Source organism: Bubalus bubalis, chromosome 1, assembly GCF_019923935.1.
Source record: "Bubalus bubalis isolate 160015118507 breed Murrah chromosome 1, NDDB_SH_1, whole genome shotgun sequence".
Lineage (NCBI taxonomy): Eukaryota > Metazoa > Chordata > Mammalia > Artiodactyla > Bovidae > Bubalus > Bubalus bubalis.
This window is the reverse complement of record NC_059157.1, coordinates 29,749,045-29,767,384: the sequence shown is the minus strand read 5'-3', so window position 1 is coordinate 29,767,384 and position 18,340 is coordinate 29,749,045. Positions and strand designations below refer to the sequence as shown.

Below are 18,340 nucleotides of genomic sequence, written 5' to 3'. Positions count from 1 at the left end.
AATACAATATTGTAAAGTTAAAAAAAAAAAAAAAAAGTAATCAAGCCTCATGTCCCAGGTCTGGTCTATGGTGACACACACAGGTTCTGAATAGCTCTATGACTAAGTATGTATTTGTTTTGTTTTGAGTTAAATATCTTCTATAGATAATGAGTCCCCAAACGAGCCCAGTGGAATGATCAACAGCAGTCGTGTCTGGCCGTGTCAGAGCTCTGGGTCTCAGGCCCCAGGGGAGCTTAGTTGAGATATTGGCAGCTTGCAGTCAGGAGTCTTCAAGCCAGGATGCCTTGAATATGTGGTCTTGATAGCCTATTCCTTGTATCAAAGCTCATCTGCAGAAAAAAATCCAGGGGCACAGGCTCAGATATAGACTAGTGGTTTTGAGCAATGACAGTATAAAGAGTCCTATGGGTTGACGTTCATTAGAGACCCAATAAAGCCAATATTTATACCAATCTAATTTTGAGACCAGTTTTAGTTGACATGGTTAAATAGTGAGTGAGTCTTTAGAAAAGGTATGTTGATTCCTTGCCATTTTGTCTAAGGGAATTTCTCTAGGATAAATATTATCTGTAAACTCTTGAGCTTATACCTCATCATGGCTTTATCAGTACTTACACACTCAGGAGAAACATTGGTATTTCATATCCAGTCAACAACTTCTGGAGCCAATAGCACCCCCACTTTTGACAACCAAAAATGTCTTCATACATTGCCTGATGTCCCCTGGGAGAGGGACAAAATTGCTCTTGGTGAGAAGCACTGTGCTAGTACATTATGAAAATGTTTTAGATCTAACTTTTCTGGAATATATCTACTTTCAAAATAAATTATTATCCGTTCTCTCAGTTTTGATTCAAAACTTGTGCACTCAGCTAACTCCCAGGACAGTTTGGATGTTGTATCCAACTCCTCTGTAGTTCATACATTTCTCATTTTAATCTCTCTCTTCCTTTAGCCACCCCTTTAGCTATAAAAATGCCTAATGCATGTGGTGGCTTATGGCAGGGAGATAATAAATATTATTTCTTCTCTCTCTTGATCTTTGCTTTCTTTCATTTACCAATTCCTTGGATTGCAGCAGATTTTCTAGCCTAGTGGTAATTCTGTAGTTCTTGCCTCTTGGCTTTGTGTTCATTACATTTTCATGAATCCTGGGGTTGACTTTGACTTTTTCTCACAGGTTTTGTAAACCTTGGTAATGTTGAATTGAAATACTATTTATTTAGTATTTCAGAGTCCTGTTCAATGTTAATTGTCAAGTAATATGTTCAGTATGATTCCATTTTTTTTCCACACACACACATATGTACACACACACAACAGGCTAATACACATGTGCAGAAAAACATTATGGAGGGATATATTCCAAATGATAATCTTTACCCTAAATGAGATCCTGAGTGATTCAGTGTTTTTTCTTTCTGCTCATTTATATTTTCTAATTTTTCCTACAATACGCATTTGGCTTGTAAATTAAAAAAGACAAAAATGTTTGCAAAGTCATTCTCCAGCTTTCTGTCTCATCAGTGCAAGAGTTGACACTCACCCACGGGTGTTGTTAATGGTAACCAGAGTTTTGTTTTCAGTGGTGCTTATTTTTGGAAGACACCAGGACAACTGAGTCACCCATCGTATTTTAGGGAAAAGGATGAAACAAGAAACCCCAAAGGAACAGGTGAAGATTCGCTAGGCAGATTTCTGCCTTGTACTGAAAGTCTTTTGGGTCAAGATATATGTACGTGCATGAGCTCAGATGGAACTTTCCTGAGCCATGGCGGGGCTGAATTTAGCCGTGAGCTAAGGCTCTCAGTCACTCAGAGTGTCATCCAGCAGAGAATGGCTAGTGTATCCTGGGGCTTTGTTTATTGAAAAGAGGTCCAATAAGCACACCATGTTCTTAGAGCATGCTAGCCTTGCTCTTCTCCAAATGGCTCCACAATACTAAGCATCTCCCTGAGCACCATCAGCTGCTGACGTGACTCATCGTCAACAGCCTCCAGGACCTTCATGAATCACAGCTCACAGGCAGGCTCTTGCTCAGCTGAGACATGCCAATAATTGAAGCTATAGCCTCACTGGTTACTGTGTACTTTTAGAAACCCAAATTAGCTTTCCTCGGGGAAACACTATGGTGGTGGGCAAAAGCAGACGCCTCTTTCTTGTCATCTTGGGCACAGCTTGATGCTGCTGTGAGTGGCTGGCTGTTGCTGATGGCGGAGTTCGTGAGAGGGAAGTGATAGGGAGGGAGCTGGGTGGATGTAGCTGTTTGACTCTGACTGCACACGATCTAATCAAAAGTGTTTAGCATCAGGCTCAGCTGGCTTAGAAGGAGGAGTACAAGCTTGGTAGATAGACCCCAGAGTGTGAATTCAGCTTCCATTGCATATTTTGTATTAACTTCTCATAGCCTCAATGTCCTCATCTGTAAAATGGTCATAGAGATTTCCTCTTAGATCTGTTGTGAGGATGAAGAAAGAATGCTTGTAAATGACAGTCTGGTATACAGCAGACATTCAGCTTTCCTTTCTCTCTAGTTGGTTTCCAGGTTTGTGACTGACGATTTGAATAGATGAGGGGTTCACAGTTTTTTTTTTTTTTTCCTATAAAGGGACAGAGAGCAAATATTTCAGGTTTTGTGGGCCAGGAGGCAAGATTGAGGATATTATGTACCTATTTACATGGATGGAGGTTTGTGACGTTGTACAGGAGACAGGAATCAAGACCATCCCCAAGAAATAGAAATGCAAAAAAGAAAAATGGCTGAGGAGGCCTTACAAATAGCTAAGAAAAGAGAAGTGAAAAGCAAAGGAGAAGAGGAAAGATATACCCATTTGAATGCAGAGTTCCAAAGAATAGCAAGGAGAGATAAGAAAGCCTTCCTCAGTGATCAATGCAAAGAAATAGAGGAAAACAATAGAATGGGAAAGACTAGAGATGTCTTGAAGAAAATTAGAGATACCAAGGGAGAATTTCATGCAAAGATGGGCTCAATAAAGGACAGAAATGGTATGGACCTAACAGAAGCAGAAGATATCAAGAAGAAATGGCAAGAATACACAGAAGAACTGTACAAAATAGATCTTCACGACCCAGATAATCATGATGGTGTGATCACTCACACTCACCAAGAGCCAGACATCCTGGAATGTGAAGTCAAGTGGGCCTTAGGAAGCATCACTACGAACAAAGCTAGTGGAAGTGATGGCATTCCAGTTGAGCTATTTCAAATCCTAAAAGATGATGCTGTGAAAGTGCTGCACTCAATATGTCAGCAAATTTGGAAAACTCAGCAGTGGCCACAAGACTGGAAAAGGTCAGTTTTCATTCCAATCTCAAAGAAAGGCAACGCCAAAGAATGCTCAAACTACTGCACAATTGCACTCATCTCACATGCTAGTAAAGTAATGCTCAAAATTCTCCAAGCCAGGCTTCAGCAATATTGAATGGTGAACTTCCAAATGTTCAAGTTGGTTTTAAAAAAGGCAGAGGAACCAGAGATCAAATTGCCAACATCCGCTGGGTCATCGAAAAAGCAAGAGAGTTCCAGAAAAACATCTATTTCTGCTTTATTGACTATGCCAAAGCCTTTGACTGTGTGGATCACAATAAACTGTGGAAAATTCTGAAGGAGATGGGAATACCAGACCACCTGACCTGCCTCTTGAAAAACCTATATGCAGGTCAGGAAGCAACAGTTAGTACTGGACATGGAACAACAGACTGGTTCCAAATAGGAAAAGGAGTATGTCAAGGCTGTATATTGTCACCCTGCTTATTTAACTTAGATGCAGAGTACATCATGAGAAATGCTGGACTGGAGGAAGCACAAGCTGGAATCAAGATTGCTGGGAGAAATATCAATAACCTCAGATATGCAGATGACACCACCCTTATGCAGAAAATGAAGAAGAACTAAAGAGCCTCTTGATGAAAGTGAAAGAGGAGAGTGAAAAAGTTGGCTTAAAGCTCAACATTCAGAAAACTAAGATCATGGGATCTGGTCCCATCACTTCATGGCAAATAGATGGGGAAACAGTGGCTGACTTTATTTTTTGGGCTACAAGATCACTACAGATGATGACTGCAGCCATGAAATTCAAAGATGCTTACTCCTTGGAAGGAAAGTTATGACCAACCTAGATAGCATATTGAAAAGCAGAGACATTACTTTGCCAACAAAGGTCCGTCTAGTCAAGGCTATGGTTTTTCCAGTAGTCATGTATGGATGTGAGAGTTGGACTATAAAGAAAGCTGAGTGCTGAAGAATTTATGTGTTGGAGAAGACTCTTGAGAGTCCCTTGGACTGCAAGGAGATCCAGCCAGTCCAAGGAGATCAGTCCTGGGTGTTCATTGAAAGGACTGATGTTGAAGCTGAAACTCCAATACTCTGACCACCTTATGCAAAGAGCTGACTCGTTGGAAAAGACCCCGATGCTGGGACAGATTGAGGGCAGGAGAAGGGGGCAACAGAGGATGAGATGGTTGGATGGCATCATCGACTCAATGGACATGAGTTTGAGTGGACTCGGGAGTTGGTGATAGACAGGGAGGCCTGGCGTGCTGCGGTTCATGGGATTGCAAAGAGTCGGACACAACTGAGCAACTGAACTGAACTTACAGAGAGAAAACTAATTTCTACCAATTTTGAATTGATGAAATCCAAATATAATAACAGAATAAAGTTTCTCTAATACAAACCTACCATTGAAAAGAAAGGGATTCTTTTTCTGGGGAGAAACGTTTGACTTAATTGGGACTCCAAGTCAGTGCTCCTTATCATCAGATCGATTGCCCATGTTCATCTGTACAAACCATTCTTAACTTGCAGACCAAATAAACACAGGCAGCAGGCTGAATTTGGCCTGCAGACCATAGTTTACAGTTTCTTATTGTAGACTCTCTACAACTAATGCCAGTCTCTGCTTGTGGTCTAACCCAATCATCCATGATGAGTAAATAATTTGAAATCATAATTGCTACATAAACAACAATTGGAGGGCTACAATCTGGAAAGGAAGATGAAATAGTTCAATCTATAAATAGGCTTTTGGAAGCTGACAAAGTGCTTATTCTATCTGATCCATTTGTGGCTGAAATCAGGAAAACAGTAGGAAGAAGTGATCAGGCCACACAAACTGACCACCTACACACAGAGATCAAGACATGGATCATCATGGCAACAGACAATTACTCTATCAGGTTCTTTCTGCTTCTTATCAAAGAAGAAGTGGACATGCATATTTGTATTCATTCCCACCCCCTCCGTGCAAAGAAGGGATTAAAATTTGGCACATAAAACGTCAGAGGGTCCCTTCCTGCTGCCCCTCCCTTGACCCGGCTGGCTGGTTGGTGCACGGGTGTGAGTCCGCAGCCCACTGAGGCCAACGAGTAGAGACAGTGCTCTACGGGGCTTATTGTGTTGGTTTCACAACAAAATGGATCCTATTCTACCTACCAAGGCAACCATTAATGGCGTAAATGAGGAATTTCACTGATGATCGTGCATTGACATAAAATCAAGTAGAATAGGTCACTAAGCATCAATTTTGGAACAAAAAAAATAATTCAGCATTCAACCCAGAGAGTGGGGAAGCACGGCAGGAGGGCTGAGCGCTGTTATGGTGTCTGCATCTGGCAGCATTGCTGGCGTGGCTGAGTCAGAAGTCTGGGCAAAATGCAAAGCTGTTTAGGAATTCTTTGTACTATTTTCATTCTTTTTTGTTTGTTTGTTTTTTCGCCTGTGCCATGTGGCATACAGGATCCCTGACCAGGGATCAAACCCATGCCTCCTGCACTGACAGCGTGGATATCTGTCACTGGTTAAGAATCACTGGACCACCAGGGAAGCCCCTGTTTAGGCATTCTTGAGCTTGGGCTTTGACAGAGTTGCTGGGGCATCTCAACAGATTCTGCAGAGGAGCACAGATGATAAAATTCAGTGAGACAAGGAAGTCCAGATTTTGATGCATGTGGTTTATAAAATCCCAGGTTTATATATTTAGAGTGCCGATCATTTGGCAGATTCTCTTGCAGAAAGTTCACCAACAGCATCCTGCATTTGATCAGATTCACCTGGTTAAATTACCCATAAATGTTCTCACAAAACCAGGGACTAGAAGAATAATACAGGGCGTATTCTTCCTACAATGGAAACATACTTTTGTGGAAAGCTAATACATGGTGGAAACTACCCAGTGGAAAAGAGGGGATCAGGGTGGGTGTTAGGGTGAAGCTACATAAGACAACATTGATAACTAAATTGCCAACAGAGGAACGTCCGTGTTTCTGAGTATGTGAGTGATAGATATGGAAGAGGGCTGAAGCACATAGAGCCAGAAAGGACTCCAGTTTATTAGAAAGGATCCAAGTGGGAGAGCTAGCTGCTTACTATCTGTTGAGATAAAGGAATGACACCCAATGGCAACACATAATTTGAGATTCATTGAGTGCTTGTGAGTATTAAGTTTGCCATGCCAATGGTGATAAAGCTTTTTGGGGCAAGGATGTTGAACTGAAGATTGTTGAATTTGTAAAGTGCTTACAACTTCTTATAATTAACTCCTCCTTAGAAAAATAGCTATTTTTGAGGCAGAAATATTTTAAAATGTGTTGTTTTAGCAGAAGAACAATCTTTAGCCTAAGGGTATTTAGCAAAGGAGCTTTGGTGATGGTTTTAAAAAATATTTCTTATCTGAGCTGATCCAAATGCATCTTTTCTCCATTTGTGTGTCAAGAGAACAGAGAGCAAATGCATGTTATCTGAGTTTATCTAACCAGTTGGAATAAAGTACACAATTCATGAAAGGATAAATGTCAAGAAGAAAAGCTGAAGTATATGTCCAAGCAAAATTTATTAGATGTCTATTCAAGAAAAACACAATGACCTTTGCTTGTAAGAATTTGAAGTCAATTACCTAAAAGCTTGGTATGAATATTTTTCCTTTTAAAATCAGATACAGAGAGTAGAAACATTAATTTTTCTTAAGTATGACAGGCAACAGATATTGAAGTCTTCTCTCATAAATGGCATCAAAGGTAATTATTCATTTATCAGCAAAGCCGCATGCAGTTGACCTAATTTCAAACCCAAAGCCTTTAAAATATAAAGCTGGCTGTGAACTTGACAGTAATCAAGGTAGGCTACTCAAAGATGTTTCTTTACCTTCTTCCTAGTGAAATTCCTCTATAATCAGTATTTATATACATTTTAGTTTGGCTGCTAAAATCTTATATTCATAAATTTTTGCATAAGTGCTATCTTACAGAATCGCACTGTCGAGTCATAATAATGATTTGTGGGAGATGTAAAGGATGCTCTGTTGAAGGTGTTTTAGCTTAGTTTAAATGAAGGATAAAGACCAAATTAGGAAATTCCCCTGTCTTCTCAACAACTAAATAGTCTGTACAAAAAAAAGAGCAAATGTATGTACAAAATTCTAGAGTCTACGTACATTGTGAAAAGATCAATCACTGTCCACAGAAGAAATGCTGTAAAAAGTTTTATCTATAAGGTGCTGAAGATCCAAATATGAATAGTTCTTATGCAAAGTCATAAGAAATACAAAGCTAGTTCTCAGGGTATGCGTAATTCAGGCACTGTTAACCATGTTAAATCTTTCAGGTCCCAATATCGTCTCATAGGTTTCTACCTCAGGGCAGAAAATATAACCTGAATGATTTAGCATTGTCTCTAAAAAGTGCCTAATGTATTCCGAGGAAGTAGTTTACACACACCAGGAAAAATCAGGCTCAACATATTCCTGTCCTCAAATGTAGCCAGGATTCTGAGTTCCAGAGAAGAAAAATAATTATCATAGTAAAAATAATTGTATTGATCATAATCCTTACTAAAACCAGCCTTAATACTTGTGATGCTTCCAAAGTACTCTATTTCTATAAAATAATGTGTGAGATTCTTCTACATTTCCATAAAACGTACAACATAGCATATGGATTGTCTGTTTTCATACAATCTCAGATGTGTATGTGTACACACAGTGAAATCTTACCTATGAATATTGCTTACACATACTTTCAAGTGTCTATGTTAGAATAATTCATTGCCCCTGTCACTAACACTGCTTTTATTTAACTTTTATCAGATAAATAAAACACTAAGAGCTCATTGTTCATTATGCTGATTATTACATTTTAATATAAAATAGCAATGCAACTTTACAACACAATAGTTATTTTTTTTTTGTAGTCTAGCTAAACCTCTTATATGCTCATGATGATTACCAAAGGCTCTTATTCACTTATTGTTTGCACTTCTAAAAAGTACAAAAAGAAAACCTGCAGGAAAAGACTCCTACTGGAAACTCACATTCAATTCAACACAATCACACTCATTCGAATGAACTTTCCTACTCTTACTTTGGATTTTGTAATCACTGTGCATGTTACAACAGGTAAGTGCAGGCAAACAATAGTTGAAGTACAGTTGTCATATCGTGTAAACCAGGACACTAGGCAAACTCGTGAAAGGAAAATATACTGCCAAGCTAAGAAGGTGAAAATGCGAACCACAGCAAATAGTAAGAAACAATCTTCTGGTTGCCTGAAGGGAGAGCAGCTTCCAAAGTGGACCGGGGAGCCTCCTTGAGACACTTATTTGTTTGCCTCAACTGCTCAACCCTTATTAAGCATAGGGTTTTCTTTCTGATGCCACACATCCACTTTTCCAAGTTTAGAGCAGAAAGCAGGAATATGCACTTTCACACGGAGGCTAATCCGCCCATCTCCCCAAGGCGTGGCAGTTCAGTTGCTGGTGGTCTGGTGGCAGGTGGAGATGGTGACGGTGGGTGACTTCTGTTGGAAATGGAAGGCATTACAGCAGGAGCCCTGAGGGATCTCTCAGGCAAGGTTATGCAGATGTGCTGCTGAAATGCGGCATAAATAACCAGAAGAGTGATTCACAGCCTCTTGACATAGTTTCCGGGAAAAGTACCAAAGAATTTGGTTCTTCTAGAGGTTCCTGAAAATAGAAATGATAAAGGAAATGGGTGGGGGGTGGGTAATAACCGTGAGATACCAGTTCATCAATTCAAGTGGGCTTGAAAACTCGCTAAGAGAGCAAGCCCTCAGAGTTTGGAGAAGAGAGACTCATTGAAGGGATGGGATGACAGAGTCGGCAGTCTAATCTCTACTGCCCGATGCCTTCAACACTTCTTAAGCTTAAAGGCTTCACTCCCATCAGTTCAGTTGAGTTCAGTTCAGTTGCTCAGTCGTGTCTGACTCTCTGCGATCCCATGGACTGCAGCACGCCAGGCTTCCCTGTCCATCACCAACTCCTGGAGAGCTTGCTCAAACTCATGTCCATCAAGTCAGCGATGCCATCCAACTGCTCCCATCACACCAGGCTAAAGAGAAAAGCTCAGCCTCTTGGTCTGAGGGGAGAGACGATCTCGCTGAGGAGGTGGGTTTTTAAGAACAAGGATACTTGAGTATGATGGGGCTCCATCACTGAGGCTGCTAGACAGGAGTGAGGAGCGGAAGAGGAAATGCATGTGGGTACAATCTTCTTAATAAAGATGGGGCTGGCCGTGGGATAGGATGGACTGGAAAAGGCCCACACCAAGGCTTGGTTCTGTGAGCAGGAGGTCTGTCATGGCTCCTTAGCACAGTGTAACACAAAAGCTTTATCAGGGATGCCATCACCACCCAGGTTTGTTATTTCATAGAAGATCGTGCTGAATGCCACAGCATTCATTTACAAATAGCCCTGCCAGGGTCCTTCATAAAATGTAGAAAATTTGAACAACTTACCAAATCACTAAAGAAAAAAAGGCAGACCACCATTAGCGGGTGAGGGTTCTATCATTGGCGAAGTTTCTAATATGAGAAGTAAAACCAAATGCATAAAGGACCATCAGGATGATCACCTTTGGATTCAAATATCATAATTCCTTTGAAGCTTTTTGGAAGAGCAAGTGTACCAAACTCTTCCTTAGGTTTTCCAGCTCACATAGAGTGAACACAGTCTCTGTACTTCCCTTTCTCATTTACCCTCTAGAGCTTACTGTCCTGGTTTGATGACTGATCTTCTTTATCCCTGTGCAGGTAAGCCATTTTACTCTTCTCAGTGGGGAATTAATATAAACAGAGGCAGAGGCTTGTGGCTGCTAATGTGGTCTTGGCTCCTTTATTTCCCCACAGCTGGCCTGTCTACAGAAAGCCTTCATACCTCCATCAGCTGTATCCTTCATCTTCCTACATCTGTTTCCTTTTTATCTCTTTCCTCTGTGACTTAGTGTATGATACTCTTGTCTACAAAAAATTTCTCAGAAAACCTCTAGTTTTCTTTCAAGATGGTAAGAATGGGGTTGTTTTTTATGTGGTAAAAATGGAACTTCTCTCTACTTGGACCACATATTGAAGCTAAGGTGGATCAGTGGATTCTTAAGAAAAGCTATGACAAACCTAGATAATGTATTCAAAAGGAGAGACCTCACTTTGCCAACAGAGGTTCCTCTAGTCAAAGTTAAGGTTTTTCCAGTAGACATGAGAGTTGGATCATAAAGAAGGCTGAGTGCCTAAGAATCAATGCTTTTGAACTGTGATGCTAGAGAAGTCTCCTGAGAATCCCTTGGACAGCAAGGAGATCAAACCAGTCAATCCTAAAGGAAATCAACCCCGAGTCTTCATCGGAAGGACTGATGCTGAAGCTGAAGCTCCAATACTTTGGCCACCTGATGTGAAGAGCCGACTCATTGGAAAAGACCCTGATGCTGGGAGGGATTGAGGGCAGGAGGAGAAGGGGGCAACAGAGGATGAGATGGTTGGATGGCATCACCAACTCAATGACATGAGTTTGAGCAAGCTCTGGGAGATACTGAAGGACAGGGAAGCCTGGCGTGCCGTAGTCCATGGGGTCGCAAAGAGTTGGGACACAACCAAGTGACTGAACAACAACGAAGGGCACCTTCCAGCAGACCTAGTCAAGCATGAGTTGTTCATTTCATCTGTTTTCTCAGATTAGATCCTCACTGCTGATGACCAGCATTCTGTGCTGAATAGAATATTCATGTTTCTCATCTAGGGGACAGCTCATTGTTGTTCTCAGATCTCAGCCTTAACTGATTGGTGCTATTTAGAGAAATTTTCTTCTTTCAGTTGACTTGGAAATAAAACCAGCAGGAAACCACATATACCTGAAGCAGTAATACTAAATTCTATTCAAAGTGCAGTTGCCCTAGGATTACATAATGCATATGGATGTGTGAAAGATAAAGGCATTATGAAATCAAAGAAAGCTTGACTATCATATCCAACTATGCACGGGAGCAAATATAAGCAAATTATAAAATGGCCAAATGCCTGAAAGGAAATGTACACATACCAACAAACCATCCATCATCACATTTTTCCATCACATCAATGACATCACTTTCTCTGAGCTCCAGCTCATCTTCATTCCTAGGAGTATAGTTATACAGAGCCTGAAACCTTAAACAAGACAAATGCACATGTTAAAAAATTTTTTTGCACTTCTATGAAACTACCGAAAGAATATAATATTTATTTTACCTTGAACCTATCCTTAACATATTAATTAGGTAGTATAAGTCTTTGGTAAGGTTGTAAAGTAAGTAGAGGTAGTTAAGCTTTCATAAGAATTAGACCACTCTAACAGCATTTCAGAACTCACAATGAGGAAAATTTATGGAAGATTCTAATATTTATGAGTTGTATTAAAACATTTTAACATTTATAAATTCAACCTGCACTTCAGTTGTACAGTCATAGATAGCTATCATTTGGACATTAAATAATAATACAGAATAATAAGAGAAGTGGTATGTGTACTTTTCAGCTATATAAAGTAAGAAGGAATTATGGTTTTAACTAGCCATATTCAGAAGCAAGGAACTGCAACTTGCAAGTGGAATTTTCAAATGATTCTAAATTGAGATGTACAAAATGTCTCAGATAAAGCTTTTATATTGCTATGTGGAAATTACTATAAAAGAGAAGTTTATTTTTTTTTCCTGGGAGGAAGTCTTTAAAATAGTTTAATTTCGTAGTTTGCATCAGTGTAAGTGGTGATCTCAAGCAGTAGATTTAGAGACATAAGTTCTTTTTTAAAAGGTCCTGGAAAAATTGTGCTTAATGTAAAAACTCTCTCTTGAAATAATTGTATGTAAAAGTATTACTGAATGAATGCTGCCACTTTTCTTTCTTTCTTTGAATTCTTTGAAAGCATATATTTTGGTGGCATCAATCAGTAATAAACTCAGAGAATTTGGGGTAATAAAATAGCATGCATATTAATATGGACTGGCATTTTGGAAGGACACTGATTCTAACAGTTTAGAGGGTCAGGAAGTATTTGATATGCAGTTAACATGAAAATGACATATTACTACTAAAATATTACCAGTATTGTGAGGGGGATTTTTTTTTTTTTTTAAGTTAATGAATTTGTTTCTGCTGTTCTTCTTAACAGTTAATGTAATTTTGGAAAAGTAGGAAATAAGAACCACTTTCAGGACACTTTGGATTTTTTCAAGCCAACTTTAAAAGGTTGATAATATTGGATATTGCTCAGGAACAAGAATGATTTGTTTTGATTACTTCATTCAGTCAAGAGAATAATCCTTTGGTAGAACAAAACTATTCCTTCACCTGAACTCAAATGTCATGTGACAAATCAGAGACAGGCTGCATTGGCTTCTCTAAACTTTTCAGATTGGGGGAGGAGGGAGTCTGGATAAAGCTGGCCTGGGGGAGGGTGTACTGGGGAAAGACCTGGTAAGATGATGTGTCTAACAGCCTCACCTAGAAAACATTATCTTCTCTGGCCTGAGAGCAAAGCCTGAAATTCCAATGTTAGAGATTTCTTCCCCTGTTAACATTGTTTTCTCTGGGTAAACCTTTTTAGCCACTTGGGGTTTCGAAGTCTTCTACAGAGAAAGGATTCTGGTTGTGGGGAAGGGCTAAGAAAGATAGCCTAAATCCTAGAGCAGTGGCAAAATAGGGAGGTCTTGAGTACCAACATTCCTTGATTTGGATGTTTGCATGGGGCCAGCCCTGGTTGGAGGAGTCGGGTTATTTTGTTGTTTGATTTGAAGATGCTCAGGTGAAGGAATGGTATCTTTTGTCCATCCCTGGGGGAAGTTAGTTTCACCACCGTTCCTTTTCTGGTCTCACATTTGAGGGAGATAGGCATTCCTGGGCTGCTAAGTCAATGGATATACATTGCATCTCTCACTTTGGGAAACACTGGATCTCTTCAGGCTTCAGCCTTGACCCAGGCCCATCTCCAACCACTCCCAGAAATAAGCCTATTTAAGGCCATAAATCCCAGCTGCTTGAAGAATCTCAAGGTCCCAAGAGTGAAAAAAAAAAAAAGAATTGGCACGAACTCCTACTTCACTTTAACATGATGAAAACCAGTGTGCTTGTCAAAGTTTACTTACCATTCTGGTTTAATTAGACCACACAAAAAAAAAAAAAAAAAAAAAAGGAAGTTTCATGGAAACATAAACAAACCTTTCAGAAATACTCCTGCCTCTGTTGGCTTTCAAAATCAGTGTTGCACGACAGGAAATGCAGTCAAATTACAATTAAAAAAAAAAAAAATGCTGTTTTGAAGAATGTGTTGGTGAGATGAATGATGGTGGTGGGGTGCGGATGCCTCAGAAAGAAATTTGTCTTTAAAACAGGAAATGCTCAGCCAATCATGAAACTCTGTCTATAACTTGCAGCTTTTTCTGTAACATATTTTACCATACTTCTGAATTGGAGTGACATGATAACATTTTGTTCCTATTTTCAATCAAAACCTATTTCTTAAATGAAAGAGATTAAGTGATACCCTGCAGTCCATGGGGTCACAAACAGTCGGACACGACTGAAAGACTGAACAACAACAAGCTATACTTGGCACTGTAATCAAATAGAAACTTAATAAAGGATTTTTATAACGTTCAAAGCGGGACATTGAAAATGTGCCCTCTCCCACCTGTGAGCTCATAAACACATGCGAGTATTAACTCCGTATGACATGAAACAGAGTAATATCACCTATATCCTAATTCATAAATTGATTAAAAGCTTCTCATATAATGCATTGATGATGTGGTGCAGTAAACCTAATCAGTCTTGGATTTATTCTCTGTGATTCATCTCATAGTCAGTTGTGTAAAAAAGAACACAAAGTCAACCTTTAGACTTAAAAGGATTATATTTAAACTTTTTTTTTCTCCAACTAAATGAAATTTTAAATGATTTGTTCCTCCAAACCTTTTCTTTTCATTAACAAAAATTTCTTTCTAGCGGTACCCAGTGAGAGCTAGTTTGGGGTTAGAGATGATTTCTGAGGCCTGTGCTTTTAGCTAAGCACCAGGTATGTGAGCAGTGAGGAGGGACCAATAGCTGGGAGATCGCCAGGCCCTGCTGGATTGCTCTGCTCCAGCCTGGCGTGCTGAAGTCCATGGGGTCTCAAAGAGTCGGACTGAGCGACTGAACCGAACTGAACTGAGGGGAGTTGAGCTTGGCCAGCCAGCAGGGGGTGCATTATGTGTCCTCAGGTCAGCCCGACAAGGTTTAGCCCTGCCCTGTAACCGCGCCTTTCCTGGGGCTCGCTCCTGACTCAGAAAGGCAACAGCCAACAGGAAGTGGATAACCTCTGACTGTCTTCCTAGGGCAAAATGGAACAGAAAGACAACCTTAAAGACAGTATGTGACACCTTCAGGGTTGGTTTGACTTAGTATCAGTAAGTGGGGACTTGAAAGAAAGGGTGAAAAGGCATTTATTTTTCTGGTCCTCTGGGTAGTAAACATGACGTAACTGAATAACAGTGCATGTTTTAAGACTGCCATTTCCAACATTCTGGAACTTCGGAATTGTGTCACTAACTTATCACTGTAGGTCTACTTTGACCTTCTCTTGCTTTTCGAATATGTATAAAAACAATGTTAGAACATTTTCAGTGTCTTTAAGGCTGCAGTTACTAGAATCTACATGCTGAGTAGAACAGGGAGAGAGACAGATTCATAAATCTTAGGAATCACTACAGCATTGGAAGGTTTTTCTAGTGCATAAATCAATCTTTGCAAAATCATGGATTTTTTTCCAAAAGTAGCTTCTGTTCTCTGTTGTGAAAGATGGAAGTTATTGCAATTACTCTTAATCAGGGAGGTCTTATCTCATGTTAGTTACTCTGGTCTCTTTCATGTGCAAAGTTGTACCATCCTCGCTTATGGTACATCAATGGTCTGTTTTGTGGGTCAAGGTTAGTCTCAAATTTAGAAGATAAGAAGAATACTTACGGTTCCCCCCCACCTTGAATGTTTTCATGAGTAAACACAGGACGCTGTGGCTGAAATGAAATGATTTTCAATGTAATCAATGCTTAAACTGGTACTAATTAAAAGATAATTTGGATAATGGCATGGCACTTTTCTTGACATTTAATATTTCCTGTTGTAAAAAACCAAGAGGAAGAAAAGAAAAACCAAATAAAGGGTTTCTACAGGATTCATAATTAAAATATTTTGAAGGGTGCTTTAAATTAAGTCGAAATAACCAAAGTTCAAATGTTTGAAACATATCTGCAATCTCGTCTGCTCAAGCTTTAAGGAAGACTCAGGGCTCAGTCCCATTGATTTTTCAAAGGCCAGGAACATGGCAAGAACATAGACACCAAATAACTAGACTGGGGAGTTTGGACATCTTCATTCAACCTTATTCTTCAGCATTTTTTCAAACAAGCAAAAAATAAACCACATGTAGTCTTAACAGCAAAGTATCCACATTCATTCTAATATACTTTTCCTTCACAGACAACATTTTCACATACAGTACAGAGGAACATGTCAAGAGGCAGACATGCCATGCTACATTTGAATTAACACTCTCTGTTCTCAATGTGGAGGAAACACATGCATTTTTAAAAACAGAAAACAGAGAGTTTTAAATTGCATGTAACAAACAATATCCAGGTAACATGTAACATTTTACCTGAGAAGAGAAATATTGGTAGAAATTCCCAGTGCACTGAACTCTCAAAAGAGTTTCCTTTCTTTTTAAACTAAGCATCAAGACCAGTATCTGTAATAGATACTTATAATATTGGAAATGACAAGCCTTTGAATCCATATATCCACATAAATACTTCAATGAATGAAAGTTAACACGTTTCTTGAACATGTAAACTCAATGTCATTTATACCAACTGTCTAAATGTTACCTTTTAGAAGGGGAAAAAAGCATCACAGTTCATTCACAACACACTTCAAAACCATTCTCTTATAAATGATGGCAACGTGGTAAAAATGAAATAAATCAGAATCTGAATGACAAATTGCATGGCAATTATCAAAGTAATTCCTTATTGATGATTAGATTTTAGATCCATGACATTAGACGTCAGGGTCAGTTCCTGGATCCCGGAGTTATAAATGGATAACTGAGAGACTGGGAATTCCCCCCTGCAAACTGTCCATCGAAACCCCTCTGGTTCAAGAATGGAGGGTGACTCTGGGGTTTCTTTCAGTCTACGAGTCTATAACCTGCTCCCTTCCTGCATTCTTTATCCATTCCCTTCCCATCCAAGCTGTCTGTCTAGCATAGAAGACTAGATGCTTGTTACTATACTACTAAAACTTCAAGCTTTCAATTAATAGTAATTGGAACCTACTATTTACCAGCAATATTCTTAGAAATTTCACTCAACAGTCTATGCATGGAATATATAAGTGTAAGATTAAAGAGTGGATAAAAATTGTTGGACACATGTATGGCTTAAGAGTATAATACTTAGACTGTACATAAATATAAAATAACTAACAATGTATTTATTATTAAAATTATAAAATATATTATTTAAAGATTGATTAAGACTAAATCAATTTAAATAAATGAAGAGGTAAAGTTAAGTCATTCTTAAGCCTACATTTCTTCAAGTTTTCATTCAATCATATATATATGATATATTACATATATATCTTATATAATTTTATGCAGAAATAAGATTTGTATTTATCAGTTGCTATTTATGTTTTGTAATAATTTCCAGTCTCCTTTTCTCAGTCTTGTTTTTCATTTTAAATCACTGCAGAATAATGTTCCCTCACATATGTATATATATCTTTTTTGATTGTCTTAGTCATCTCTCTCTTTTGCTTTTGAAATTACGATTGATCTTGCCTTTTTCACTATCATAAATATCAAAGCTATAAACATTTTTATACAAAGAGATATTTTCTTCTTTTGAGCTATTCTTTAGAACACATTTCCAGGAGTAAGATTTCAGGCCAAAGATTATGCATTCAAGCCACATGATGTTGAAAATGCTGGTGTTAGTTACTCAAGAATACTACATTTAAAAAATGCAACTTAAAAACATCTAAAATGCCATATTTCAAATCTCATACCAAGATAGCTATTAATTCTCTCACACACAAAAAAATCACAGTGCCATTTACAGTGTATAACAAAGTTATAATTAGGAAAATAGGACATGTTCTTGCTTTAAGAGAAAATGTTTTGTAAAATATATTTCATTGTGCTCTAAAAATGGCATGCCTATTTTCACACTTTTAAACCATTCTAATATTTTTGAGTTGAGTAAAAGTTTCACTTCTACATCATGGCATCAGTGCTTGGTAAAACTGGTTGGTCTAATTTCATTGCTGCCTCTGTTAAAATGTGAATACAACTTTAAAATCAGATTGTTGATATTAAAAAAATTTACCTATTATAACCCATATAGCACTTTTCTAGTGTTGTCATTATAGTTCTACTAGTTTAATTTCTTTAATTCAACTCATCTCCTAAATCATTTAAATGAACCATCTCTTTGCTAATTATGAAAGTCAGGCTTTTACCAGAATCATGTGGCTACCTTAATTCCAGAGGCCTCTGTGTCTTAATAATTCATGTTCCTGGGTGTGTCAGCCAGTAACGTCCTTGTTTTTTAACCAATCTCTCTCAATACTTCCTTCATATCCTTTAAAGGACCCACCCCTACTTTTTTTTTTCCCTGAGTCACTGGTTTTCTATACTGTTCACATACTCAGGCCAGGATTTATCACCGCTTTTATTAGCAGAGAAGTTTTGTATCTATTATAATAGAGAGTTTTAGAACTTTTCTGAGGTTACCTTTGATAGGACTCATCTCCATGTGAATGTGGACACCTGGGAACCAGTTTGGAGGAAAGATGACCAGTTACACCAACTGAAATAATTTATTTTAGAAGTATTTGGTCAACAGAGGAGTGAGCAGTATAGATACTCGTGAGGGCACGCTGTGTCTTTCTGGCATTGGCAGTGACTGACTGTGTGACCTTGGATACGCACCTCAGTTTCCTTATTGCTGAAATCAAGGAG

The 18,340-nt window shown here is 38.7% G+C and overlaps 1 protein-coding gene across 34 annotated transcripts in view; it reads right to left on the bottom strand.

Moving 5' to 3' along the window:
• Positions 1 to 6,835: 6,835 nt before the first annotated feature.
• Positions 6,836 to 18,340, bottom strand: part of SORBS2 (sorbin and SH3 domain containing 2) — a 211,340-nt gene continuing 199,835 nt past the window's right edge. For 18 of the 34 annotated variants that reach the window (XM_044938350.1, XM_044938352.1, XM_025280019.2 and 15 more), the window contains 3 exons: positions 15,280 to 15,329; positions 11,345 to 11,451; positions 6,836 to 8,980 (listed from right to left, as the gene is read on the bottom strand). In XM_044938350.1, coding sequence (XP_044794285.1) covers positions 8,919 to 8,980; positions 11,345 to 11,451; positions 15,280 to 15,329 — 219 coding nt within the window. In that variant the 3' untranslated portion in view covers positions 6,836 to 8,918. Of the gene's footprint in view, positions 8,981 to 11,344; positions 11,452 to 15,279; positions 15,330 to 18,340 lie in introns of those variants that run through there. The other 16 variants (XR_006549128.1, XR_006549127.1, XR_006549129.1 and 13 more) reach the window with 4 other exon arrangements.